The sequence below is a fragment of the Symphalangus syndactylus genome, chromosome 19 (assembly GCF_028878055.3).
Source record: "Symphalangus syndactylus isolate Jambi chromosome 19, NHGRI_mSymSyn1-v2.1_pri, whole genome shotgun sequence".
Taxonomy (NCBI): Eukaryota; Metazoa; Chordata; class Mammalia; order Primates; family Hylobatidae; genus Symphalangus; species Symphalangus syndactylus.
This window is the reverse complement of record NC_072434.2, coordinates 55,640,869-55,664,221: the sequence shown is the minus strand read 5'-3', so window position 1 is coordinate 55,664,221 and position 23,353 is coordinate 55,640,869. Positions and strand designations below refer to the sequence as shown.

The window sequence follows — 23,353 nt, the reverse complement described above, 5'->3', positions numbered from 1 at the left end:
AACTGTGAAAGTATCAGGCCAGGCTCCCTCCCTTAGGAGCATCAGATGGGGAGAGGGAGTGAACATCATTTAACAAAGGTTTATAGGTCGTCTCTGCCACTGGGCTCCTCGCAGAATCAAAGACTAGAAACCTACATAGACTTCAGAAGTCATGTGGTGAAAAAAAAAATCCTCATTTCCTTAGACAAAAATGAGGCCTAGGGAGGTGCTATACTGTTCCTGAAGTGATTAGAAACAGTTTGTAGCTGAGCTTAAACTGTTCAATGCTGAGTCTGAGATCTAGGCTATTTAAAATATAGCAAATATCAAGATCCTAGCACAAAGCACAGCTTCTACTGGGATCAGATACAAGCCATTTGGTAATTATGGAAGGTTTTCATTGAAGAAAAAGGCCCATGAGTGGTATGGAAAGTGTGGGCCTAGTATGCAGAAGATCTTGAGGACGTTTAACATTAATCTGCATCTTCCTCCCTTCCCTTACTCATCCATCTGGTCTCACTGTGTTATGAGCTAACTGTGACAGCCTGAGCAGGTCACTGAGCTCCTCCGAGCTTCACTACTATCAGCTCTGCCTCTTACTCAGGTTATTCTGAGGACCAAGTGAGAACATGGATATTAGATACACAACACTATTACATACCATAATACTGTAATGTGTTAGAAGAATTACTTTAGTTACTGACACATCATATAAATATATACGAACACATCTTATGATACTAACGATAGTGGTGGATATGTTGACTACTTTTCAGATGAGTCAACCAAGGGCTTTCACTGAAAGATTCCAGATTGGAAGCGCTCATTAGTTGTTCCTTTCCCAGCAACTGTCACAGCTTAGCTCACACCCCTATTGCAGGATCCAGCCAGCAGTGGTTTTATAATGGTCTGACAACATGCCTTTCTTCCCATCATAGTAGGAGCTCCTTAAGAGCAGGCATAGTGCCTAACACCCAGTAGGCTCTCAGTAAATGTCTGCTGAGACATATGGTAAACGTATGATAGAGGAATGTGGGGAATAGTGAAGGAAAAGTGTCTTTTAGGCTTGAGCTAGCTAACTACACCGTTGTTCTATAAGAAGTGAGGATTTGAGCTTATTCCTTAGGTCCCTTTGATATTTTTCATCTCATTTAACTTAAAATCTTTGCAATGACTCCAAGAAATTGGTAATATCATCTCTACTTTAAATAGGAGAAAGTGAGGCTCAGAGATGTTAGGGACTTTGCCCATATCTTCAAAGCTGGTAAGTGACCAGGTTCAAACCCAGCTCTTTCTGGCGGCCAGACAAGACATCTATTATTAATAATGTGAGCTAACATGGACTGGGTGCTTCCTATGTGCCAGCTGCTGTTCTAAATATTTGTGTCTTACATACATTCTCATGCAATCCTCAAGACAAGTCTTTCAGGTAAGAACTCAGTTGGCCCCATGTTGCAGAGGAGACAAATATCTCTGGCAGTAGAGATATTTGCCCTAGAACACCTGCGACCTTGAGGCCCTTGGACAGAGTAGTTTGCATGATTCAACTCACTCTGTGAGTGCAGTCCGTGAATGGGGAAGCCAAAAGCTTGAGCCCAGGGAGTTTGCCATTTGACTGCTATACTATTCAGACAGCTGTTTCAAGTGGGCCTTTTCTTTGACATCACATCCTACGTCCCAGAAGCTCATCTACACTCTTGCAAAAAACAGGACTGAGTGAGCATGGCTGTGTCGGTGGTACACTTCCAGAGCTGATCTTGCAAGCTTCACTGTGCAAGTAGCCAGCAAAGAATGTCATTTCTTTGCTCCTGATAACCGAGCTCCATCTAAAAGAAATCCTCTAAGAATGCCTACAGAGTCCTTGTTAATGAGGGCCAATAAATTACCAGCCCTCACTTTTGTTTTTTACTAGCTCACCCTTTACTGAGCAAAATGAAGAACATTCTGTTGCCCGTAATTCACTGCTCACTACGGGCACTTAGCACAGCTGAACCGCAGCTGCCTCTCAATTATCCCTGCAAATGGAGAAGAAGCGGTGGAATGGATAAACCCAAACTGTGCATAATTGAAAACACTTTTCTACTTGGCTCTCCCATGGGTGAGATATCAATCTGCCTGTTTGTCCTTTAAGATTTATCTCAGCTGGGATATCTTTTTGGACGCCTCACCTGATTCTCTAGGCCTTGTTTGGAGCCTTCCCCTGTATTCTTGTAACCTCTGGTGCATTCTTTCATTAAAAAATAAAAGTTGCTAAGTACTTACTATGTGTCATGCATCATGTGTTCCCTGGGACAATGATGGTGAACATGACGGATATGGCCCCTGATCTAACAGAACTCCTTGTCTTATTGGGGGAGATGGAAAAGTAATCAGACTACTGAAATAGACTGTAAAGTGTGATTTATCTTATCATGAGAATTATTGCACCACATTGTAACTGTTCCAGGGTCTATAAGCTTGCTGAGGGCAGGTTGGGATATTTTATTATCCTTGTATCCACAGCTATAAATATTGGTGAAACAAATAAATGCCTAATCGCCAAGCATTCAGCCCATGAGTGCTAAGGTGCATGGTCCTGGCTCTCATCTCTGCTTAGCTGTTCCATTCTGTTTACACAACAGGCTTCAGTAACACAATGTTTTAGAGACATAGAAGTTTCAGACCAAAAGAAACCAGAAGACTGGTAGTTCCAAATCCTGGGTCTGCCACAGGCCGCGACTCAGAGAGTCGCTTTGCTCTCTGCACTTCAGTTGCCCCATCTGCCCATTGTGAGCATCAAAGGGGGCTGTCCATAAACTTCTGAGGGTGGGGGCCGTGCCATGGTCACCATCCCATCCCCGTGCCAGACGCATGTGATTTCCCAGGTGGCCAGTCATTTATTTGTTCTATAAATAATCGGTTTTTTTTGTATGAATAAGTGAATAGATGTTAAATTACTCTAAAAACAGCACATTCCATACTATACATACAGAAGACACTTTTACTTTTATTTTGGCAGCATGTTAATTAATAGTGTGGAGAGGCAGTTCCAGGCTTTATTGGGTAACATTTCCTGGAGACTCATCATTTAAAAATAATGGCACTTGACATGGATTGGATGGTTAACAGTGGTTTTTGAATGAATGAACTTGGAAAATGCCCATGTGGAAAGCTGAAATTTTGCTTATATAGGAAGCCTGTTCAGGTATTGAAGAACACTAGATTTAGAATCGAAGGTTCTGACCTTGTATTCAGCACCTCAGTTGGGGGAACTTGATTTTCTTATGTTCAAAATGATAGTCATTGCAGCTGTTTTTCCTATGTCACCATTATTGGAAGGATCAAAATTAAGTGATGTGTAAAAATGTTTTGTATTGGGAGGCTGATAACTTCAATACAGCTGATAACTTTTTCTGAGGCATGCAAAGCAAAAGGCAATTATTATTATTAATATAGCTGGGAAAACAAGACTATTACAAAAATCTTGAAAAAAGAGGTTACATTTACTCAAAAGCCTCTGCATCCCTTTTGTTGGAGTTAGGAAAGTGAAGCAAGCTTGAGGATTTCTGCTAGGCTCTCCAACAACATGTGGTGAGCAAGTTATGTTCTATTTCACTTAAAACATGATCATAAGACATCTTCAACAGCATCTGAAACTGACAACACGCAAGGAAGGAGGGGAAACTCACGTTTACACAGAACCTACTATGAACCAACTGCTCTCCTCCTCGTTTTACGTTTTCACATCACTGCTAGGAGCAGAGAATATATTAACCCCATTTCATAGCCCAGGAAATTGAGATACAAAAATTATGTTCTCCGCTCAAGTTCACAAAAGAGTTAAAGGTCTCCAGGACCATCTGCCTCACTCCAGAAAGCAAGGAGGTGAATAAAAGCTGAGACCACTGGCTAGGCCAAGCTGAAATACTAACAAACACTGCAATTCAGGAGAAATAGCTATGGAACACTCACAAGCCCTTAAGAAAAAAAAAAAAGAAGGAGGCTCCTAATAGCAGCCCCTTAAAAACCCAGCCTTATCTTCAGGCCCAAGAGCTTATCTCTTATTAAGTAAATTGAGCCCCAGCAGAGTGGCAAAGCAGGAGAAGAGAATGACCAGAGGACTTTCCAATAGAAGGAGATAAAATATTCATTCCCTTAAATGGTAGCTTCCTGTTAATGATGGACAGATGGGAAGATCTGGAGGTCAGAGCTGTTAAAACAAGTGTGATTTTTAGATAGTGACTTGAAAGGGACTTAGAATCTAATTGTGAAACTCAGAATCAGGGGATTCTGAGCTGAGAGCAGCCTTAGGATTTATTTCTTTATTTACAGAGGTCAGAGGGACCTGCAGTGGGGGCTCTACCTATTGCTAGCTCTGGGACCCTGGGCAAGTTACCTTATCACTGTGAGCCTCACTTTCCTTATCTGTAAGGTGGGAATAATGATTCAAGCCACATGGGGTTGTTGTGAGAGATAAGATATTGCACTTAAACCCCATTCACAGAGTTGGCCCACCATCAGCGCATGTGCACACGCACATTTTCCCACCTCCACCATTTCTGAGTCTTATTATCCTGTAAAACAAGCTAATGTGCTTCTCTAAAAAAATCAAAGTCCTATGGTAAAGCAGTAATTGCAAAAAACATTAAAGGGTCTTGCCTGAGAGAGCCCTGTATTTTACTTGCTCATTTTACAGATGAGTAAACTGAAGCCCAGAGGAAAAAAAAAATACTTGACGGTTAAAATAATGGCTGAGTTTGTACTTGTACTAAAATACTGAATCCACACAGCCAGACTCCACATTTTGTGACCCATGATGACACCTCTTCTTTCCATTCTACACATGAGCTTGTGAGTTAGGGAACAATTGTTCGCTTATTTTATCAAGGGAGAAACTGACTCTGAGAAGGTAGGTGACTTGCCCACTACCACTTAGCCAAAGGTAGTTGGTAAGAGAGCCTGGACTATAATCCAGCTTTCCACCAGCTAAAGCAGGTCTCTCCAGTACACTAGGCTGTCTCCCTCTCCACCCCGCCCCCACTGCAATTCTACAGGGCTCAATGGGGGCCCTGCCAACTATAGCTAAGTCTGGATTCGGAAACCTGTAATACTGCAAAGCTTCCTTTTATTTAAAAGGGGCCCTCTCTTCCTAGGATGATTGGTTAATGGTTTTCTCCTCCTCATATTCAGATACTGTAAGGTTGTATATACTTCCAAATCTGACACTCAGGACAAATGCAACTTTTCTTATTAAAGATACTTGGTGAGCCACGACTTTCAAAAAAATCTCAAAGCACAACCTCACATTTGAATGGAATCCAGATAGATCCAGTGGAGAGAAAATATTATTCAACAAGGCTGACAACTTTAAACCAAGTTGTTGGTAGAACTAACGTTGTATTTTAGTCATTTAGAATTCTATGCATTTGATAGAAATTGAAAATATGTTTTACTTTTATTACACAAGTAATATACACCCAAGGCAGAATAGGCCACACAACTAACAAAATTAAAATCACTTATTAAATACATTAAATTTTTTTCTTCTCCTATAATGTTTCTATTTCAAATTGGGACTACAATACTAACGAGTGAAAAGTTGCAGGTCATCATATCTATTTGATGTGCTGCTCTACTGTAATTATACAGACACTTTGGTGGAAGACCATGGCAGAAGGAGCTAGAGCTTCGCCTTCACACCCATGCCTGGGTTTGAATCTTGGCTCTAAATAGTTGCACAACCCCGAGAAAGCTACTCGGCTTCTCTCTCTGAGTCTCACCCTATAAAAACAGAATTAAAATATCTAGTTTATAACATCTTCGTGAGAATTAAATGAGTTTAAAAAGTTCAGTTTTCTTTGCACAATTAAAAATAAGGGTAAAGCCTTTAGCTGTACTTTCATTCAGTTAATATTCTCAATGTTGTTTTCACATAGCATTTGAAATTAAATTTGTGCTTTATTTTCAGTAGCGGAGTTGGCTTTTTAAGAAATTTGATGAGCACATTCTTTTGAGAAATGAAGGACCCTAACTGTATAATGGACAGCAGCTCTGCAATGTATTACTTTAGTAAAATGGAACATTTTATTTTGCTTCTACTTAAAATAGTTCAGATCCATTCACAAGTAAAACACTGTACCTAATTAGCTATTAAACATCAACAACAAGGCATGAAAACTACTGGTAAATTGCTGAGGAACTAGAAGCCATTTCACTCAAAGGTATTTTAACAAGCCAGGAATGATCAACAGAACCCTTGGTTCTTTAGACTGTCAGTACATTTATGCACGTACTAGTAGTGGTGCAATTGTAAGAGAGGCAAGCAATTTTATACCTGATAAATGTTTTCTTCCGTTTCGGGATCACGGATTGGCTCGTGTCCAGCCTCAAACACAATGTACTATTACAGGAGCAGCCAGAAAGGAGAGGTCAGAGGTGAAAAAGAAGAAAGGAAAAACAAGCATTTGGAAATTAAGATACAAATCACAGTGAGCATTAAAGAAGCAGGCACAAGAGAAAACACCTTAAAGACACAACTGAATTATTGAAATAAAATGTACCTTGTACATTCCTGCCTTTCATAAGGAAAACTGCAGAGGTCTGCTGGTCAGTATTTCAGCAGTGGTTGCATCGAGCCTCTGCAGATCTTTCTGGATATATAACCTCTTCATTCAGTGGCAATTTGTCTCAGTAATATCTGAATACATTGGTATTGCTGAGTGAGAATGCTATCTCACTGGAATGCCTGGGATCCCAAACTTTGTGAAGTATAGGTTACAGTGGAGGGGCATCCCTTTTCCCCTAAGGTTCAAAATCCTAAACAAACTCTGAAGAGCTCAGAAGCTCCAAACTCCTTTATCCCATAAATATCACCTTATTTTGCATTCTCACTTTTAAATACGTTAAATCGATTTTTCCACGTTCATGTTTTAGGACTGAGACATTTCAAAAAGGCTATTATTCTTCATTCTGTGCAAGCCAGTGAGCCAGGGGGTGAAGCTCATATTATATACAAATCCTCGGCCCTCAGCACTCTAAAGCAAGAGCATGTCATTACGTGCATCTTTGGCTTTTGTTTGCCATATACATGAGATACTTTTTCCACTTCAAGTCATCTACATTATTTTACTTTCATTGTAGCAATATCAGATTTTTGTGTGAAAATAAGCATTTATATAAAATACATATGTGACACACACACACATGCACACACAAAGAACACCTATGCATCCCAGTTAGAACTGTAAGTTCAAGATTTTCCTTTGTGTTCAATAAGTCATTTTTGGGGCTTCTTTTTCTCCTTGAGAATAAGCATAGGGGAGGGAGAGGCTGTCTCTTCCCTTTTTTTCTGCGTCTCTGTTTGAACAGACCACATACTTGACCCCAAGAGAGATCATCTCTCTACCCACCACTGAGCTGCAGATCATGAAGAGAGTCCAGAGAAAGCTAGGGGCAGAAGTGTCTTTAGGGTCACTCTTTCCTTCCTCCCAACAGCTCCTATGGCATGAGCCAGGTAATCGGAGGGTCAGCTTGCCCCATCGGGGGTCAGAGAGCCCTCCTCATAGCCTTTCTAAAGCTTAGAAACCATCCTTTGGGTCTGTGCTGAAATGTTACCAAAATGTCAGCCCCCACCTCTGGTTCTTAACTCAGAGAAGCCACTTCATTATTCATATTCTCTCTAATGAACTCAGAATATTCAAGAGCCTCTTGAAAACATTCAGCTCTGGGATCAAACTTTTACAGACTGTGAAGGGGGCCGAGGCAGAGGCAAGAAGGGAGAAGCGCATCTCCAAATCCCAAGATACTGATGCCGGCCAAACTTCTGTTAGTTTTTATGGAAATTTGCTCCTGGAGGGGCTGGCAGCCCTCACCCTCAGAAATAATCTTGGTCTCTCTCCAGGTTTTGCAGTCAGTGGATTCTTCAGGTTTCTGACAAAATGGCTCTGGCACAGGTCTAGTCACTCTTGAATCTAAAACCCCGACTAGTTTCAGAAATTACCTGGTACACAGGATCTTCAACATCCTCTTCCAATATTGTCTATTGCAGAGTAAGGAGAGGGAGGGTGAAAAGCAGAGGACATAAAGGAAGAGATGTGAGACTGCATTCAGAAATTACAGGACAGTAAAGAAACCAGCTCCGGGCAGAAGAGGCTGGTGGGTCATCAAGGTAGAAAAAACACAGAAAAGTCAAAACCCTTAGAGCCACTCCCACCTCCACCCACACTGTTAACAATAGCAAAAGCAATTGTGTTTCTTGGGTCCTCCACCCCTGAAATCTTTCTCTGGATTCGAGATTTCACTTCATCTAACATGTCTAGAGTTTAAGAGAATAAGGAATAATTTCTAATGGCTTGCTTTGGGTCCTGTAATTTACACAGGAATCTTTCATCTTCGTTTATTTCTACTTGGCAGCAGGAAGAGAAGGCCTGACTATCAGTTTTTACATGTGTTTATTTGAAGCCCCGATCTCCAGCGCAAGGATAAATTCACAGGTATACCTGGTACACAGCTTGTTCACACTGCTTATCCTTTTGTGCCTTTTTTTCTAATTCTTCTCTTTGCTTCAATTCATAAATGAGTTGAAAGAGATCTCTCAAGTCCAGAATAACAGGTTCAGCCTGGAGTGAAAGGTAGTAAGGCACATCATAAGGGAATGGTACTGAGATGCAGCAACAAATTTTTGTTTTTGCGGTGACAACCCGGAGCCTTCCTTTTTCTATTAATCTGAAAGCATTCCATTCTTAATTAATTCTACCTTGTTTATACTGGTTTAGCAAATTGCATCTAGGCTAAAGTTCATTTCTTCGACTAATTATATTTGCAAATTCATAATAATCATAAGCATAAAAGGCATTGCTTTTATTTATTAGTGATTTAGAATACAATAAAATTAGGGTAGGCCTTATGCAAAACAGCTATTTGTTTTCTCTTATTTTCTTTTTAAATGAGGCTATGAACACAAGGAAACTTATTTGTATATGGTGCCTCCATCCAGTTTAATTAGAAAGGAAAATAATTAGTCATTAGGAAATACCCCTTAGTTAAAAAAAAAAAAAAAAAAGAAAGAAAAAGAAAAAACTGGATGGGTCTGAGCATGTTTCCTTGCTCCAAGGCCGTTTATCTTTTCTAGATGGGAATATGAGCATCAACTTCAGTGGAAATACATTGCTTGGTCATATCTGAGAGTGGGCTCTCAAAGACCAAAGGAGTCACTGGACTGTCCCCCCAGAGTTCCAAGGAAAGGCTCCCTTCTTGGATAGGGATACTCACCGCCTGGGCTGTTTTAATGGCCACAAATCTGTGATTCCCTTCCTTCCCACAAACATATCCAAAGGCCCGGTGATCTGTAATGTCCTTTGCAATGTAGGATATTTCATGAACAGCATGATGATGCTGAAGGGCCTATCAGAGAAAAAAAAAGGAAGAACATATTTCAGGGGACTTTCCCTTCGAGCTGTTGATCAATAAGAAATGTGTTTCAGCTATGTGTGAACAGGCCCGAAGGGCTTTGGAAAAGCTGTTTAGTCCAGATGGAAAGAAAAAGAGCTATGCCTGCCCTTGAGAAATGGAGGCTTCCCTCTATGGTCTTAATGCTATGACCAGAGAGAAACACAGGATTGTTCATATGCTGAATAAGCATCTGCAACGGTGGCTTTATTCAGCTTGCTAGAGCCAGCCAGTTTAATTCAATGGGTAGGCTTCTGTTTGATCTTTTTTCATGACACATCCCAGTCCAACTTTTGGATTGATATTTAATTTACTTAAATACTCAGGGACTGTGTGTGCTGTGGTGGAGGAGGTACACTGTACAACTCCAGGGAATATTATTAACATTCATAGAACTATAGATGTGCATGGTGACAACACTTTTCCAGCTGATGGTGATAGAGTGTGTTGAGGAATAAATGCCTTTCTCTGTTTTGCCCAAAGTCACCACCTGGGGTAGAGGCAGGAATATGCATATCTCAGGCTTTTCATTGGTAGGTTTCTCTGTCTGCAACATCAACTCTTTTTATTCACTTGCCCAAATCCTGTTTCTCTTTCAATGGCCATATGAAATAGGACCACCTGTGTGAAACTTCCTCTGAAAAAGGCATGCCTTCTGTCTCCCTGGAGAAATAATTCCACCCTCATTTGTGTTTCTGTAGAACTTTACTTTCTAATGACACTGAACTGATGAATTCCTCCAATGTTGGTCCCTGGACTTCCTTACTCTCACAGGTCTTTATTCTCTGATATGTTTGCATGATTCCTTGTCTGTCTTTCCCACTCGGTTCTGTCTTCCTTATCTCTGTCATCCTAGCACCTTGCACTATGCCTGGCCTATAGTTGTTGAACTAAGGTAAGCTGAGATTGATAATTAGTAATTTGAAAATCTTTTATAATTGACCTTCATGGCTTCATTATCTGAGCTTCAACAAATAATGTTCACCATCCTATTGGGTAATAGTGATCTTCATGGTTATTTTCCTATACTAAACCTACTTGAAACAATCTTCATTCAACAGTACTCTGTAAAGGCTTATATATTCATATGGGTGCTTATGGCATGTTTAAAGTCCTTATAAAGAGCCTTTTCATTATACTGGGTATCAGGAGGCCTGAATTCTAGCTACTGTGTAAACACAAGGCACCCACTGTACCCCTGTGTACCTCAAGTTTAACCCTCTAGTAAATGGGAGGTATGTACCAGATCAATGGCTCATAACCCAAAGCCCTAGATCCTTAGGGGTCATTAAACGTAATAAAAAGAGGCCCCATGCAATTTTCAAAATCTCAAAAAACTAAACAGAAATCTGTAATTATTCCTAATAAATCTACACATTTCTATGTGCATGCAAATGAAAATGCCAAGTTTATTTGGAATTTTTTTTTTTGAGACAGGGTCTCACTCTGTCACCCACGCTGGAGTGCAATGGTACAATCTTGGCTCACTGCAACCTTCACCTCTTGAGCTCAAGTGATCCTCTCACCTCAGCCTCCTGGGTGGCTGGGACTACAGGCATATGCCACCAGAGCCGGCTCATTTTTTTTGTAGAGACGGGATTTCGCCATGTTGCCCCGGCTGGTCTCAGACTCCTGGGCTCAAGCGATCCACCTGCCTTGGCCTCCCAAAGTGCTAAAATTACAGGTGCGAACCACTGCACCGGCCATTTATTTGGAATTATATCAGCTTAGTGTTGCTAATATTCCTTAGCTCATATTTGAGTATATTCTCTTACTGGCAATTAGTTATGGTTTAAATAGTCCAAATAGGAAAATGGATGATTACAAATGCAGTTTTTTTGGTAGACAGAATCTTCCCAATCACTGAGTCCATGGAGGGAGAGAGAAAATTCTGAAAACATTGGGAACCACTGGAGTAGATACCCTCTAAGCTCTTATTCTGTCTTCCCAAATACTTTTAAGCCATTAGGACCCCCCACTACAAAACCAGCCTCCTGGCACAGTGCGCCTCTGGATTTCACGATGATCATCACCATAGTTCTAGACCACTGATCTTCTAAAATGTCCATCTCTTGGCCAGATGCAATCTTTCCAGGCACTTGACCTTATAAGTCATTTGCAGCAGTAGAATTTTCTGACTTACCTTAAACTTCCAGGGTCTGATCATTCACTAACCTCTCTGACTACTCTTAGAACTCTCTCTATGGCTTCACGCTTGCCCAGGCTGCCCACTGCCCACTGGATATCATGCTTTAATGGTGGTATGACTGCTCAGTTACCCTAGTCCTTCCAGTGACAATAAAACAAATGTATAAGTCTAATGGTTTTTGACACAAATAAGTTGGCAGAGAAGGACATATTTACTAGCAAAATAATTAGGACCCATTAATTTTTGTTTTATTAGGAGGACATATTTAGCTAGCAGAGGAAAATTGCTCAAAGAGTGGTGGCTTTTTCATGGTGTTAATGATGTAAAATTGATGAGATTTACATTTGCACAACATGGGGGCATTGATTTATAGGCTTTTGTGTGCTAGAATGGTAGGCAGCAGGGAAAAGTGGGAGACAAAGACGTTCTTCTCTCCTTTCCTGAAAGTATCTCTCTCACTGCATAATGTGGAGAATGTTATCCATGTTTCCTATTAAATCAAAGTTTGACGACAGTGCCTTATTGATTGCCAAGTAGAATATTGCTCTAAAATTAAGCTGCGATTAGAAGTCTTCCTGGTGGAATTAGATTTGGAGATGATTGTGCAATGGTAAAATATCACCTACCAGGCAAGACAGCAGATGGAGATGTTTTAATTTATCTGGGAATCCTCATTAAAGTGTTTTAAAATCAAAACATTTTTAATGCCTGATGATACCTAATACTGTCTTGCAGAGTGTAGCTGTGAGTGCGAGCGTGAAGTGCTTAAAGATATTTGTAACATTATTCTCTCTCATAGCTAATTTTATGACATGTTAAAAAGGATTGCTCTGAACGTGTCTCATTCATTCGGAAATAAGAGTCAATGAGGGGCTATGTCTTCCCTCTCTCCAACCTTAACCATGCAGACGTAACATAGATACTTAGAAATACAAATACATTAGAATTCTGCTAATCCCACAATTGCATTATCACATTCGCTTTAGAAACTTAGAGTATCATGCAAATTCTTGTTCACTGAGCCTCAAAATTGCCCCATGTCTTCAAGTAGACTTTATCAGCACAATCAAAGACAGTTGGAACCTTAAACATCAATCCTGAGTTTATTCATAAAGGGACTGAAGGTCAGAGATTGAAATGCCAGGACCAATACTAAACCCAGGTGTTTTTCCTCCTCAGGATGACAAAGCATTGAAAAAAGGAAACTAGATTACACAGAATCAAAGTCTCCTTCCCTTAGACTTTTGGCTCCCTCAACCAAGAACAAAAAGATGATCCCTTGATAAACTGGGACGAGGAAGGCAAGGGAAGAAGAGAACTGGGTAAGGGGAGAGAACTGAGAGTGTTCTGGATTCAGGCAAGTATCCGACATCAGGGAGGGTCATAAATCAGAGGGCTTGGGGTAAAGGCTGGCCACCAGGCTCTCAAAGAAAAAGGTCAAGACAGCATGGCCCTGAAGTTCACTCTCAGGAATTGGCTGTCTCTGGCACCTGTTGAGCAGCCAGAGGCAGAAAGGTGAGGCACAGCCCTTGGTCCTAGGGCATAAGAACTGCTCCATCCCAGGAGTGCTTCTGCAGTCAGTTCCTGGGGCCTTGCAGGTAGTTCTGGAGGTGGCTGGGAGAACAACCAGAGAATACTGGCCAGAGTGGGAGACAGAGGGTGAAGGAAAAGCAGATGCTGGTTGCCCCCTTCCACATTTCCTTTTGAAAAGTTATTGTCTTGGGAAAACTTAGTCTACATATTAAACTACTGCCAAAATCAAAGCAGCTATTTGTCTTAAAAGTAGAGCCTTCAGGAACACCCTAGCTCTCTGCCACAGCTTCATGTATTCCTCCCGTCTTGAACTCTTCTTTGCATCATGGATAAAAGTCATCACTAAAGAATTCCAAGGACAATCCAGGTATCGATGTACTCAATCCAATCTGACCTTCCTATGCATGAACTTCAGTTGACCTGTGGTGCAAATAATCTGAGGAGCTCATTACTCTCCCTTTGAATTTTGTACTTTCCCACTTCTGTGCTATTGCTCACATGGTTTTCTCTGCAGATGCCCTGGCCTGTGCTTCATCAGCTCAGAGAACTATAGTGTACCTATGATGGAAGGCATAGCTCTGACGTGTTGCCCATCCAAGGAACTTACCCTGATACTCCATTTTCCTGAATAATAATTCCCATCCCTAGATCTCACTGCACTATATTTATCCTTCTACACAGGATGCTTTGCACTTCTTTCGCATTTATCCATTCATCCAGTTACTCACAGCATGTGTATTTATTGAGTGCCTATTATGTTGCTGGTCTCCTGCTATGTGCTATAACTACACAGATGAATAAAATACAGTCCCTTCTTCAAGGAGTTCACAGTCTCATAAAACAGGTAGGCAAAGAAACTAGCAATCACAATATAATACAACAAGCTTTATATTAAAATTGTGCCCAGTGTGTCACATAGGCTTGGGGCAGGAATGGGGGAAGGGCATCAGAGAAGGCTTGACAAAGGCGGTGACCTTGAATTGAGGCTCCAAGGATAGATGGGAAGTCTCCAGAAAATAAGGAAGAAAGGGCATTTTAGGCAGAAAAAACTGAACGTGTGAAGGCAGCTAGGTTCTGAGAACGGGACTTTGTGGGGAACATCTGTGCACATGTTTTCTCTCTCTCCTTCAGGAATGTTAGGCCCTTCAGAGAAAGATCCATGTCTGGTTCTTCTCAATCTTACCTCCGCTCCTAATACTGCACCTTCTGAACAGTAAGTGCTACATAATATTTCAGGAAGGCAGGTAGAGAGGAAGAAAGAAAGGAAGTACAGGATGAAGGCAATGAATGGGGAGGAAGAAAAGAAAGAAAGAAAGACCAAGTCACCTTAAGATAAGCCGTACATATGGTGGATGCTCAATACATGTTCAATGAATAAATGATTCAGGTTAATTCATAACATTTCACACAGGATTCATTCTGTGAACAGAGAATTTCTTATCTGATCATCATTAAATCTTTTTGTCTTTGTATTGCCATGAGCCATTTACCAATGTTTAAATGAAGTATCAAATTGTTTGGAGGGTTACTGTCTGACAGAATAAATTACAGAGAAGACTTAATTTGTAGTATGGTTCAATACAGCCAATTAAATACAGTATGGATTAGAAAGTCATCTGCTGAAGATTTTACCATTAGCTTTTTTTAAAAGAATAAATTCTACCCTATTTAGCCTTCATATTATTAGTATGTGTGTGTGTGTGTGTGTGTGTGTGTGTGACAGCGTGTGCTTTCCCGAGGCAATACTATTCACAGGAAAAATACCCAACAGGAATCAAGTGAGTTAACAACAAAACAAAAAAGCAGAAAAGCAGAGAGACACAGAATAAAAATAGATATATGAAAAAACACTACTTCATACTACAAGCAATTACAGTAGTTAAAACCTCACAAGACAAAGGGAGGCCCAGGCTCATTACAAAGGCCTTTCTCTTTTCTAACATATTTTTGGATGTGCTTGCTACATCGCGGTGCCAATGAGGCAACCTCTGCACCAGCCCCCAGGCAACCCATCATCAAACACTCAGTGGAGCGGGTCAGAGTGAAGTGCTCCCTGGGTTGGCATCCTGAAATCTTCTAGAAGTTTCTACTCAAGGACAAGACCAGATTTCCAAATAACGTAGTCTCTTGCTGAAGAGGTGGTGTGATAATGGAGGAAAGGTATGGACTCTGGAGTCAGAAGAAATGCAGTTCACATCCAAGCTCTACCATTTACTAGATGTGTAGCTTTGCACACATCACTCTAACTTTCTGAGACTTCTTTTCTCTTTTTGTATAATACAAGGAATGATATGGGAACCCAAAATGCTATTGGAAATATTAAATTGATTCATATAACATATATGAAATGAGATACCATTTTTCCCACCAGAATGAAAAAAAACAGAAAAGATAATACCCAATATTGACCAAAGTGTGATGAAACAGGTATCTTTTTGGGCTACTGGTCTGCTACATGTAACATAAGGATAATAGTATCTCTCTCATGATGTTGTTATGAGGATGAATACATTAATATATGTAAAGTGACCAGAACAGTGCAAGGCACATTTATAGAGTTTGGTACCCGTCAGCCATTATAGGTGTTTTGTTATTGGTGGAAGTGTGATTTGGTGCAACTTCTTTGGAGGGCTGCTGGGCAGTATGCTTCAGAGCTTTAAAGATGTGCATCCACTGGCTCTATGATTCTTCTTTAATTACTTATCTAGAAAGAACATAATACCTGGGCAAAAACTTGAGTACAAAATATTCCCTGCAGTGCTGTTAGGATGGTGAAAAGTTAGAAATGTCCAAAAATGTTGAGCATCAGCTGACTGGCTGAAGAAAATGCATTTGCTGTAAGATGAAATAGCAAGCAGTACCGAAGAAATGATCTTGTGGAAGTGTGTATTTTTTGCTTTGAAAATATATTCACAACATCCTGTTGAGTGAAAAAAGCATATTACAAAATACTATGTTCAATATGATCCTGTTTTTGAAAAAATGTACACATATCCATATATGTGTACATAATGAGAGTTCTCTCTTGAGTGATGGAATTACTAGTAATTTTCTTCTTATTTATGCTAATTTTTGCTACAATCAATATGCTATTTAATAAAGAAAAACATAAGATGGTTTTTTCTTTCATATTCGAATTTAATGCCTGCACCGTCACCTAACCCTCCTTGAGCCCATTCAGTCTCCCTCATTCTTATCCCCTATAACCAAGTCCGTCTTGTCAATTTCACCATCCAAATACCTTTTGCTTGTCCACTCCTCTCCGTCTCCACCAGCAAATGCCAGGTCACACAGCTATCATTTCCTGCCTGGATTACTGCAGTATCCTCGGTCCTTCCTTATCCACTTATGCTGGCCTCTCCTCTGACAGTCACACCACAGGATGAAGAGATTGAGAAGAAAACCTGGCAAATCTGATACATCTCTCTAGTACTTAAAACACAGCAAAAGCTTCCCATCGCTCTTAGGATAAAGACCAAAATACTTGCCAGGGCCTGCAAAGCACCCTGTATGACCTGGCTGCTTCCCCATGCTGACTCACTACAGGCCCCCTTGTTCCCCACCATCTTGGTGTTTTACAGTCTCTCAAATGCACCACGCTCAGGTTTTTGCATATGCTGTTCCAGTTGCCTCGAAAGCTCAACTCCTTTCCCCCATTCAGACCTCAGCAGAGATGTCTCTTCTTTTTGCAAGTTTCCCTGACCTTCCAGCGCAGACCAGGTTCCCATGACGCAAGTCCTCTCTACTTCCTCAATTTTTCCACTGGGAGTGGGAGAGACCCCTCAGTTTGAGGCCATTATGTATGGGGATGAATCGATCAGTGTCTGCCTCCGCCACTAGAGGCAGCAGCAACATTTTCTTTTCTTTTCTTATCCTAAGCATCAAGTACAGTGCCTGACGTATACAGTAAGGGTTTTGTACATCTATGCTTGTACTGTTATAGTAAAATATACATAACATACAATTTATCATTACCATTTGAACCATTTTTAAGTATTCGGTAATGTGGCATTAAGCACATTCACATTGTTCTGCAACTATCACTGCCATTCATCTCCATAAAATTTTTGTCTTCCCAAACTCATGCTACCATTAAACAACTTCCCATTCCCTACTCCTCCCAGCCCCTGGCAATTGTCATTCTCCTTTGTCTTTATAAATTTGTCAGTAAACATTTTTATGAATGAATCTGTCAGCAGGATCCTGTGTCCAGGTCTCTCTCTGAACTCCACTGACTCCCTATCCATTTTCCTCTCTAAGCCTTTGTTTCATTAACAATTAAAACAGGATCTAATTAAACTAAAGAGCTTCTGCACAGCAAAAGAAACTACCATCAGAGTGAACAGGCAACCTACAGAGTGGGAGAAAATTTTTGCAACCTACTCATCTGACAAAGGGCTAATATCCAGAATCTACAATGAACTCAAACAAATTTACAAGAAAAAAACAAACAACCCCATCAAAAAGTAGGCAAAGGACATGAACAGACACTTCTCAAAAGAAGACATTTATGCAGCCAAAAAACACATGAAGAAATGCTCATCATCACTGGCCATCAGAGAAATGCAAATCAAAACCACATTGAGATACCATCTCACACCAGTTAGAATGGCCATCTTTAAAAAATCAGGAAACAACAGGTGCTGGAGAGGATGTGGAGAAATAGGAACACTTTTACACTGTTGGTGGGACTGTAAACTAGTTCAACCATTGTGGAAGTCAGTGTGGCGATTCCTCAGGGATCTAGAACTAGAAATACCATTTGACCCAGCCATCCCATTACTGGGTATATACCTAAAGGACTATAAATCATGCTGCTATAAAGACACATGCACACATATGTTTATTGCGGCACTATTCACAATAGCAAAGAGTTGGAACCAACCCAAATGTCCAGCAACTATAGACTGGATTAAGAAAATGTGGCACATATACACCATGGAATACTATGCAGCCATAAAAAATGATGAGTTCATGTCCTTTGAGGGACATGGATGAAATTGGAAAACATCATTCTCAGTAAACTATCGCAAGGACAAAAAACCAAACACCGCCATGTTCTCACTCATAGGTGGGAATTGAACAGTGAGAACACATGGACACAGGAAGGGGAACATCACACTCCGGGGACTGTTGTGGGGCTGGGGGAGGGGGGAGGGACAGCATTAGGAGATATACCTAATGCTAAATGACGAGTTAATGGGTGCAGGAAATCAACATGGCACATGGATACATATGTAACAAACCTGCACATTGTGCACATGTACCCTAAAACCTAAAGTATAATAATAATAATAAAAAAAAAAACCAGGAGGTGGAATTCAGTAAATACTCATGTCCTCTTTTGTTCTCAACATTTCTTTAATTTCTTTTAAATTTTTATAACTAGACAACAGCTATAAAAAGTCAGCTTCTTCTTCTTAGCAGCTTTCTAAACATATGCTATACACACACCAGTCTAGAAAGATGTGCATGAATTCCTTGCCTAAAAATAGGGAGATGCACTAGTTAACCAGCTGAGGGTATTCCAGACCTGTGAGTTGGACTTAACTTTGTCTAACAGGCAAAGTGGAGCCAGGTGTGTTTAATCAATTAGCAATCACCAAAGTGACAACGAAGCATATTTTGCTAAAGAGAAATTAAAACACACACACACACACACACGCACACACACCCCTTAAATAAGGAAAATTGCTTCAGTGTTGGTTTCCTAACACTGGGGTTCAACTGAAATCTATGTCCCGTGATCAAGGATGTGGCTATGTATAATCACAGTTGGTAGTGGGACAGAATAACTGTTCTGTCTCATTCAACTCACATTCGTTCCCCAAAAGCCCTTAGGTGCTAAGGTACACTAGGTTCTGGAGACACTAAGATGAGTAGGATGCAGTCCTGGCTCTCTAAAGCTGGCACTACATGTGCATATATGGAAGTGGGGAGCTCCTTATTTTACTAAACATATAGTTTGTATACTGTCTGTACTGTCACCATTTCCAGAAGGCATGTAGTATATATAGAAGGATTCGAATCCCTCCATGGCTTTGTGGCCATGAACAAGTCACCTTATTTCACTGAGGCTCAGTTTCTTCATCTGTAAAATGGGAATGATTCCTTTCTCATAGGGAAGTAAGGAAGATCACTTAACACGCCTAGCAGAGCATCTGGTAGATGGTAGGCTCTTTGGGTCTTTTCCCTGGCAACTAAGTTTAAGGTTCTCAGTCTAATGACTACATGATTTAGTGTTCAAGCACCAACAGTAGTTTCCTCAGATGAGAACTTCCTTGGAGCTCACAGGATAATGGTCTTGCAGTGGCTAAAGAGTGATGAGAAAAAGAAACACTTGGAAATCAAGTCATCAGAAAAAGAAAAGAGCTAAAAGAGTTTCAAGCTTTGTGGTGTCATCTGAGAACCTGGATTCTCTCCGGTTGGATTTTCACTAACCCTGTAATTTCTAGTTATATAAATAAATTCCTTTTGTTGCTTGCTTAAGACTTTTTGAGGTGAGTTTTCCATTGCTTGCAACTGAGAGATTTCTGAACAATATAGTAATCATCATTATTCCTACCTTAGACAGGAGGAAACAGGCTCAGAGAGAACTGACCTGCCCAGGTAGCAGGAGACTGACCTGGGCTTTGAGGAAGTTTCATTGACATGCAAGTGTATGCCTGGTTTATTGTAAGTAGCAATTAATATTGGAATTATAATCATATAATGTCTTTGGTTATACATTAAGATAAAGCACATACATAAATACATTGCTATTAAAAAACAAGATTTTCAGTGAAAGAAAAATGAGACACAAATACTTTAAAAACTTAAGAAATAACTCTGTAATGTTAAATTTGAATTGGAAATATCAACACAAACTTGAATTAAAATACATATTCCTAGCACCGTTCGCCAAAAGGACCTAGAAGCAATGAAACCCCAGTAGCTATGAGCACACCTAATATAGTTACTTACTATCTAGCTATCTATTTATCTATTGATCTTTTAACCTATCTAGTGAGAGAATTGGAGGAGGCAAATATGGCAAAAGGTTAAGTTTTAGAATTATCCTTTTACATTTTTCGTTTGAGCATTTTCATGATAAGTTGGAAAAAAATTTAAATCTTAGCATGTTCCTTTCTCTACCTCCACTTCCTCTCCCTTTGTCTGAGAACAGGAGAAGCCAAGGTACTCAGCACTTCAATGACTTAACTGAAAGTCAGCTGCAGACAAAAGACCTTTATCACTTCCACTTCAGTCAACCACTGGTCCAAACCATAAGGGAGTCTTTAAGAAGACACACGTGCTTAGAAGTGCTTCATGTTAGAGTTGCCAGTTTCCTTTGTTCCTTCTTGTATTCCCATGGCCTGCATCAATACACATCAGCCAGTATCTTTCTTTTTTTGTTTTATGTTATTTGTATTTTTTTAAACTTAATTTTAAGTTCCAGGATACATGTGCAGGACATGGAAGTTTGTTACATAGGTAAACGTGTACCATGGTGGTACTTATCAACCCATCACCTAGGTATTAAGCCCACACGCATAGCTATATTTATCCTGATGCTCTCCCTCCCCCTGATGCCCGAGCAGGCCCCAGTGTGTGTTGTTCCCCTCCCTGTGTCCATGTGTTCTAATTGTTCAGCTCCCACTTATAAGTAAAAACATGCAGTGTTTGGTTTTCTGTTCCTGTGTTAGTTTGCTGAGGATAATGGCTTCCAGCTCCATCCATGTCCCTGCAAAAGACATAATCTTGTTCCTCTTTATCAGCCAGTACCTTTCTATTTTCAGCAACAACATTTTTCAAAGTTCAGGCTGAATAAGTAAGGAAACAATCTGTGATCCTGACCCTCTGGGCCAAGGGTTGGGTGAGTCGGGGTGCAGATTCCCAAAATGGGAAGATTCTCCAAACATGCAGAAGAATTCAAACTTTATTTTCACTACATTAAAAAAGGGGAGGTGTTGCTATGCATAGAGTTCCTGCTATATGCTAGGCATTGTGCTAGGTACTCTACGTATATAATCCTCATTTCCACTCACCCAACAACCTTGCCTATTATTTCCCCTACTTTACTATGGAGGTACCTGAGACACAGAAGGGTTAAGTAACTTGCTCCAGGTCACACAGCCCATAAGGCAGACGTGGACTGCTGCCAGGTATGGCTGGCTCCAGACTTTAGGCAGCCTCTGTGCACTTGAATACAGTTTCAAATGTACTTTAATGGCCTATATTTTCATTCTTCTAAAATTCTTATTTTTATTTCTGTTTCTTTCTGCATGAAGAATCCTAATAACCATTGTGGGTGTTTAGTAATGTAACCAATGGTTTTAACATTTTAGCTCATGGTGTAAAATTATTATAGAAAGCAGGTAAATGAGTGCGCTTGAATGGAAATGAAACAGCATGTTTTGCCACAAGTCACTGCAGAAAGGAGGTCATTATATTTAACAGAAAATGACTTTTTGTGTTGCACCCAGTCTGAAATTAACCTCTACCTTGGTCACAATGATGTCTTGCATGCTAGAGAGAAACTTACAAAAAAGTGAATTGACTAAAATGCAGCCAATGGAAAGGATGCTGCATTAGGAGTGAGACGACTGGGATTCCAAGTTCTGGTGTCTTCATTTATAAAATGAGGTGGATAGCAGGTGGTGGTCGTGACAAACAATGACTTCTGAGGGTGCTGAGGTAAGACATGATTTGGAGTAGACACAGGTCAGCATCTGAAACCCACATCTGATGTGTGCTACTTTTGTTAACTTGGACAAATCACCTAGCTTCTCTGAACCTTAGTGTCCTCATCTGTGAGTTCATTCAATTGGAGTACGAATTAAATGTGATTATGCTGGTAAAGTTCCTAGTGTTCCGCCTGGCACAGAGGTTGTTTTGTAAATGGTAGTTGCTCTCCAGCTCAAATATTCTGCTATCCAAATTGTTTGTCATTGTTTAGTGTTGAATTATGCCCCCAACCCCCATTCATATATTGAAGTCCTAAACTCCAGTACTTCAGAAAGTGACCTTATTGAAAAACAGAGTCATTATAGAAGTATTTATTTAAGATGACATCATACAGGGTGGTCCACTGATCCAATATGAATGGTGTCCTTATAGAAGAAGGAAATCTGGGCACAGACATGTGTGTGGAGAGAAGGCCATATACAGATGATGGCAGAGATCATGGTGATATGTCCATGATCTCTATGGCTCCATATGAAATGCCAAAGGCTGCCAGCAATCCACCAGAAGCTATGGGACAGGCATGGACCAGTCTTCTGCACAGCCCTCAGAAAGAACAATCCATGCAGACACCTTGATCTGGGACGTCCAGGCTCTAAAACTATGCAACAAAACATTTCTGTTGTTTCAGCTGTCCAGTTTGTGGTACTTTGGAGAAACAGCCCTTGGAAACTAAATACAGCTATCTTCTTATTTTTATCTTCAGGTCCTTTTGTTTAAGGAGTTTGCCAAGATAAACTGTTGATGAGACAAGGGTTAAAGGAAACCGACATGAAACTAAATTCTACATATTTCGTCTCATTTCTGCTCCCTCAGTGGGCCTTAATTTTCCAATCTGTAAAATGAAGGGGCAGGAATGATCCCTTCCAACTCGGCTCTGCTTTTCGATGCAGAATAACAAACCTTTTGTTTTTCTGTTACTGACAGAACTTGCTACTTAAATCAGAAGCAACAGAGTGTCGTGCAGTGCCATGCAATTTATAGCTGCATCTATCCAATTATTTCCCATTTAGTGCTGTGAAGCAGTCCCCAAATACACCACCAAACCACTGAGGTGGTGGGCTGAGCTCTCTGAGTACAAGGATCAATTGTTTCTCTTACACTAATTGGCCCCATGATTTCTTAGGCTGCTGCCTTGGAAAATGAACTGTCAGTAAAAGAAATTAGCACCAAATCGCCCCCTTTTGTGAAAATGCACCAAACACCATTCCGTGGCCATCTCCTTCAACTTACCTTAGGGTCTCAGCAGGCAAAATTGATACAGATTAATAAATTTTTACCCTCAGTTCTACCATTTTCCTGTTAGAGATGAGAAAACTGAGGTTCAGGGGGATTAAGCAACTTGTCTAATGTTTCATCAATGGTGAAATTCAGCACTGAGGCTGACGGCCAGTCTGATGCCAAGCTTCATGCCCGTTTTATTACATCAGGTCACCTCCTTAGGGCTGTGATCATCAAGCTCTGCCCAGCTGTCTGCCTTCTTGTCCCTCCTTCCTGGGATAGATTTTCATCTCTGTGCCAGACTTAGAGACAACTGCGCCC

At 40.5% G+C, this 23,353-nt stretch overlaps 1 protein-coding gene across 9 annotated transcripts in view; it reads right to left on the bottom strand.

Moving 5' to 3' along the window:
- DAB1 (DAB adaptor protein 1) overlaps nucleotides 1–23,353 on the bottom strand; it is a 1,047,542-nt gene that overhangs the window by 67,916 nt on the left and 956,273 nt on the right. For 5 of the 9 annotated variants that reach the window (XM_063613881.1, XM_063613879.1, XM_063613880.1 and 2 more), the window contains 2 exons: nucleotides 9,229–9,360; nucleotides 8,457–8,576 (listed from right to left, as the gene is read on the bottom strand). In XM_063613881.1, coding sequence (XP_063469951.1) covers nucleotides 8,457–8,576; nucleotides 9,229–9,360 — 252 coding nt within the window. Of the gene's footprint in view, nucleotides 1–6,292; nucleotides 6,359–7,957; nucleotides 7,997–8,456; nucleotides 8,577–9,228; nucleotides 9,361–23,353 lie in introns of all 9 variants that reach the window. The other 4 variants (XM_063613878.1, XM_055234514.2, XM_055234513.2 and 1 more) reach the window with 1 other exon arrangement.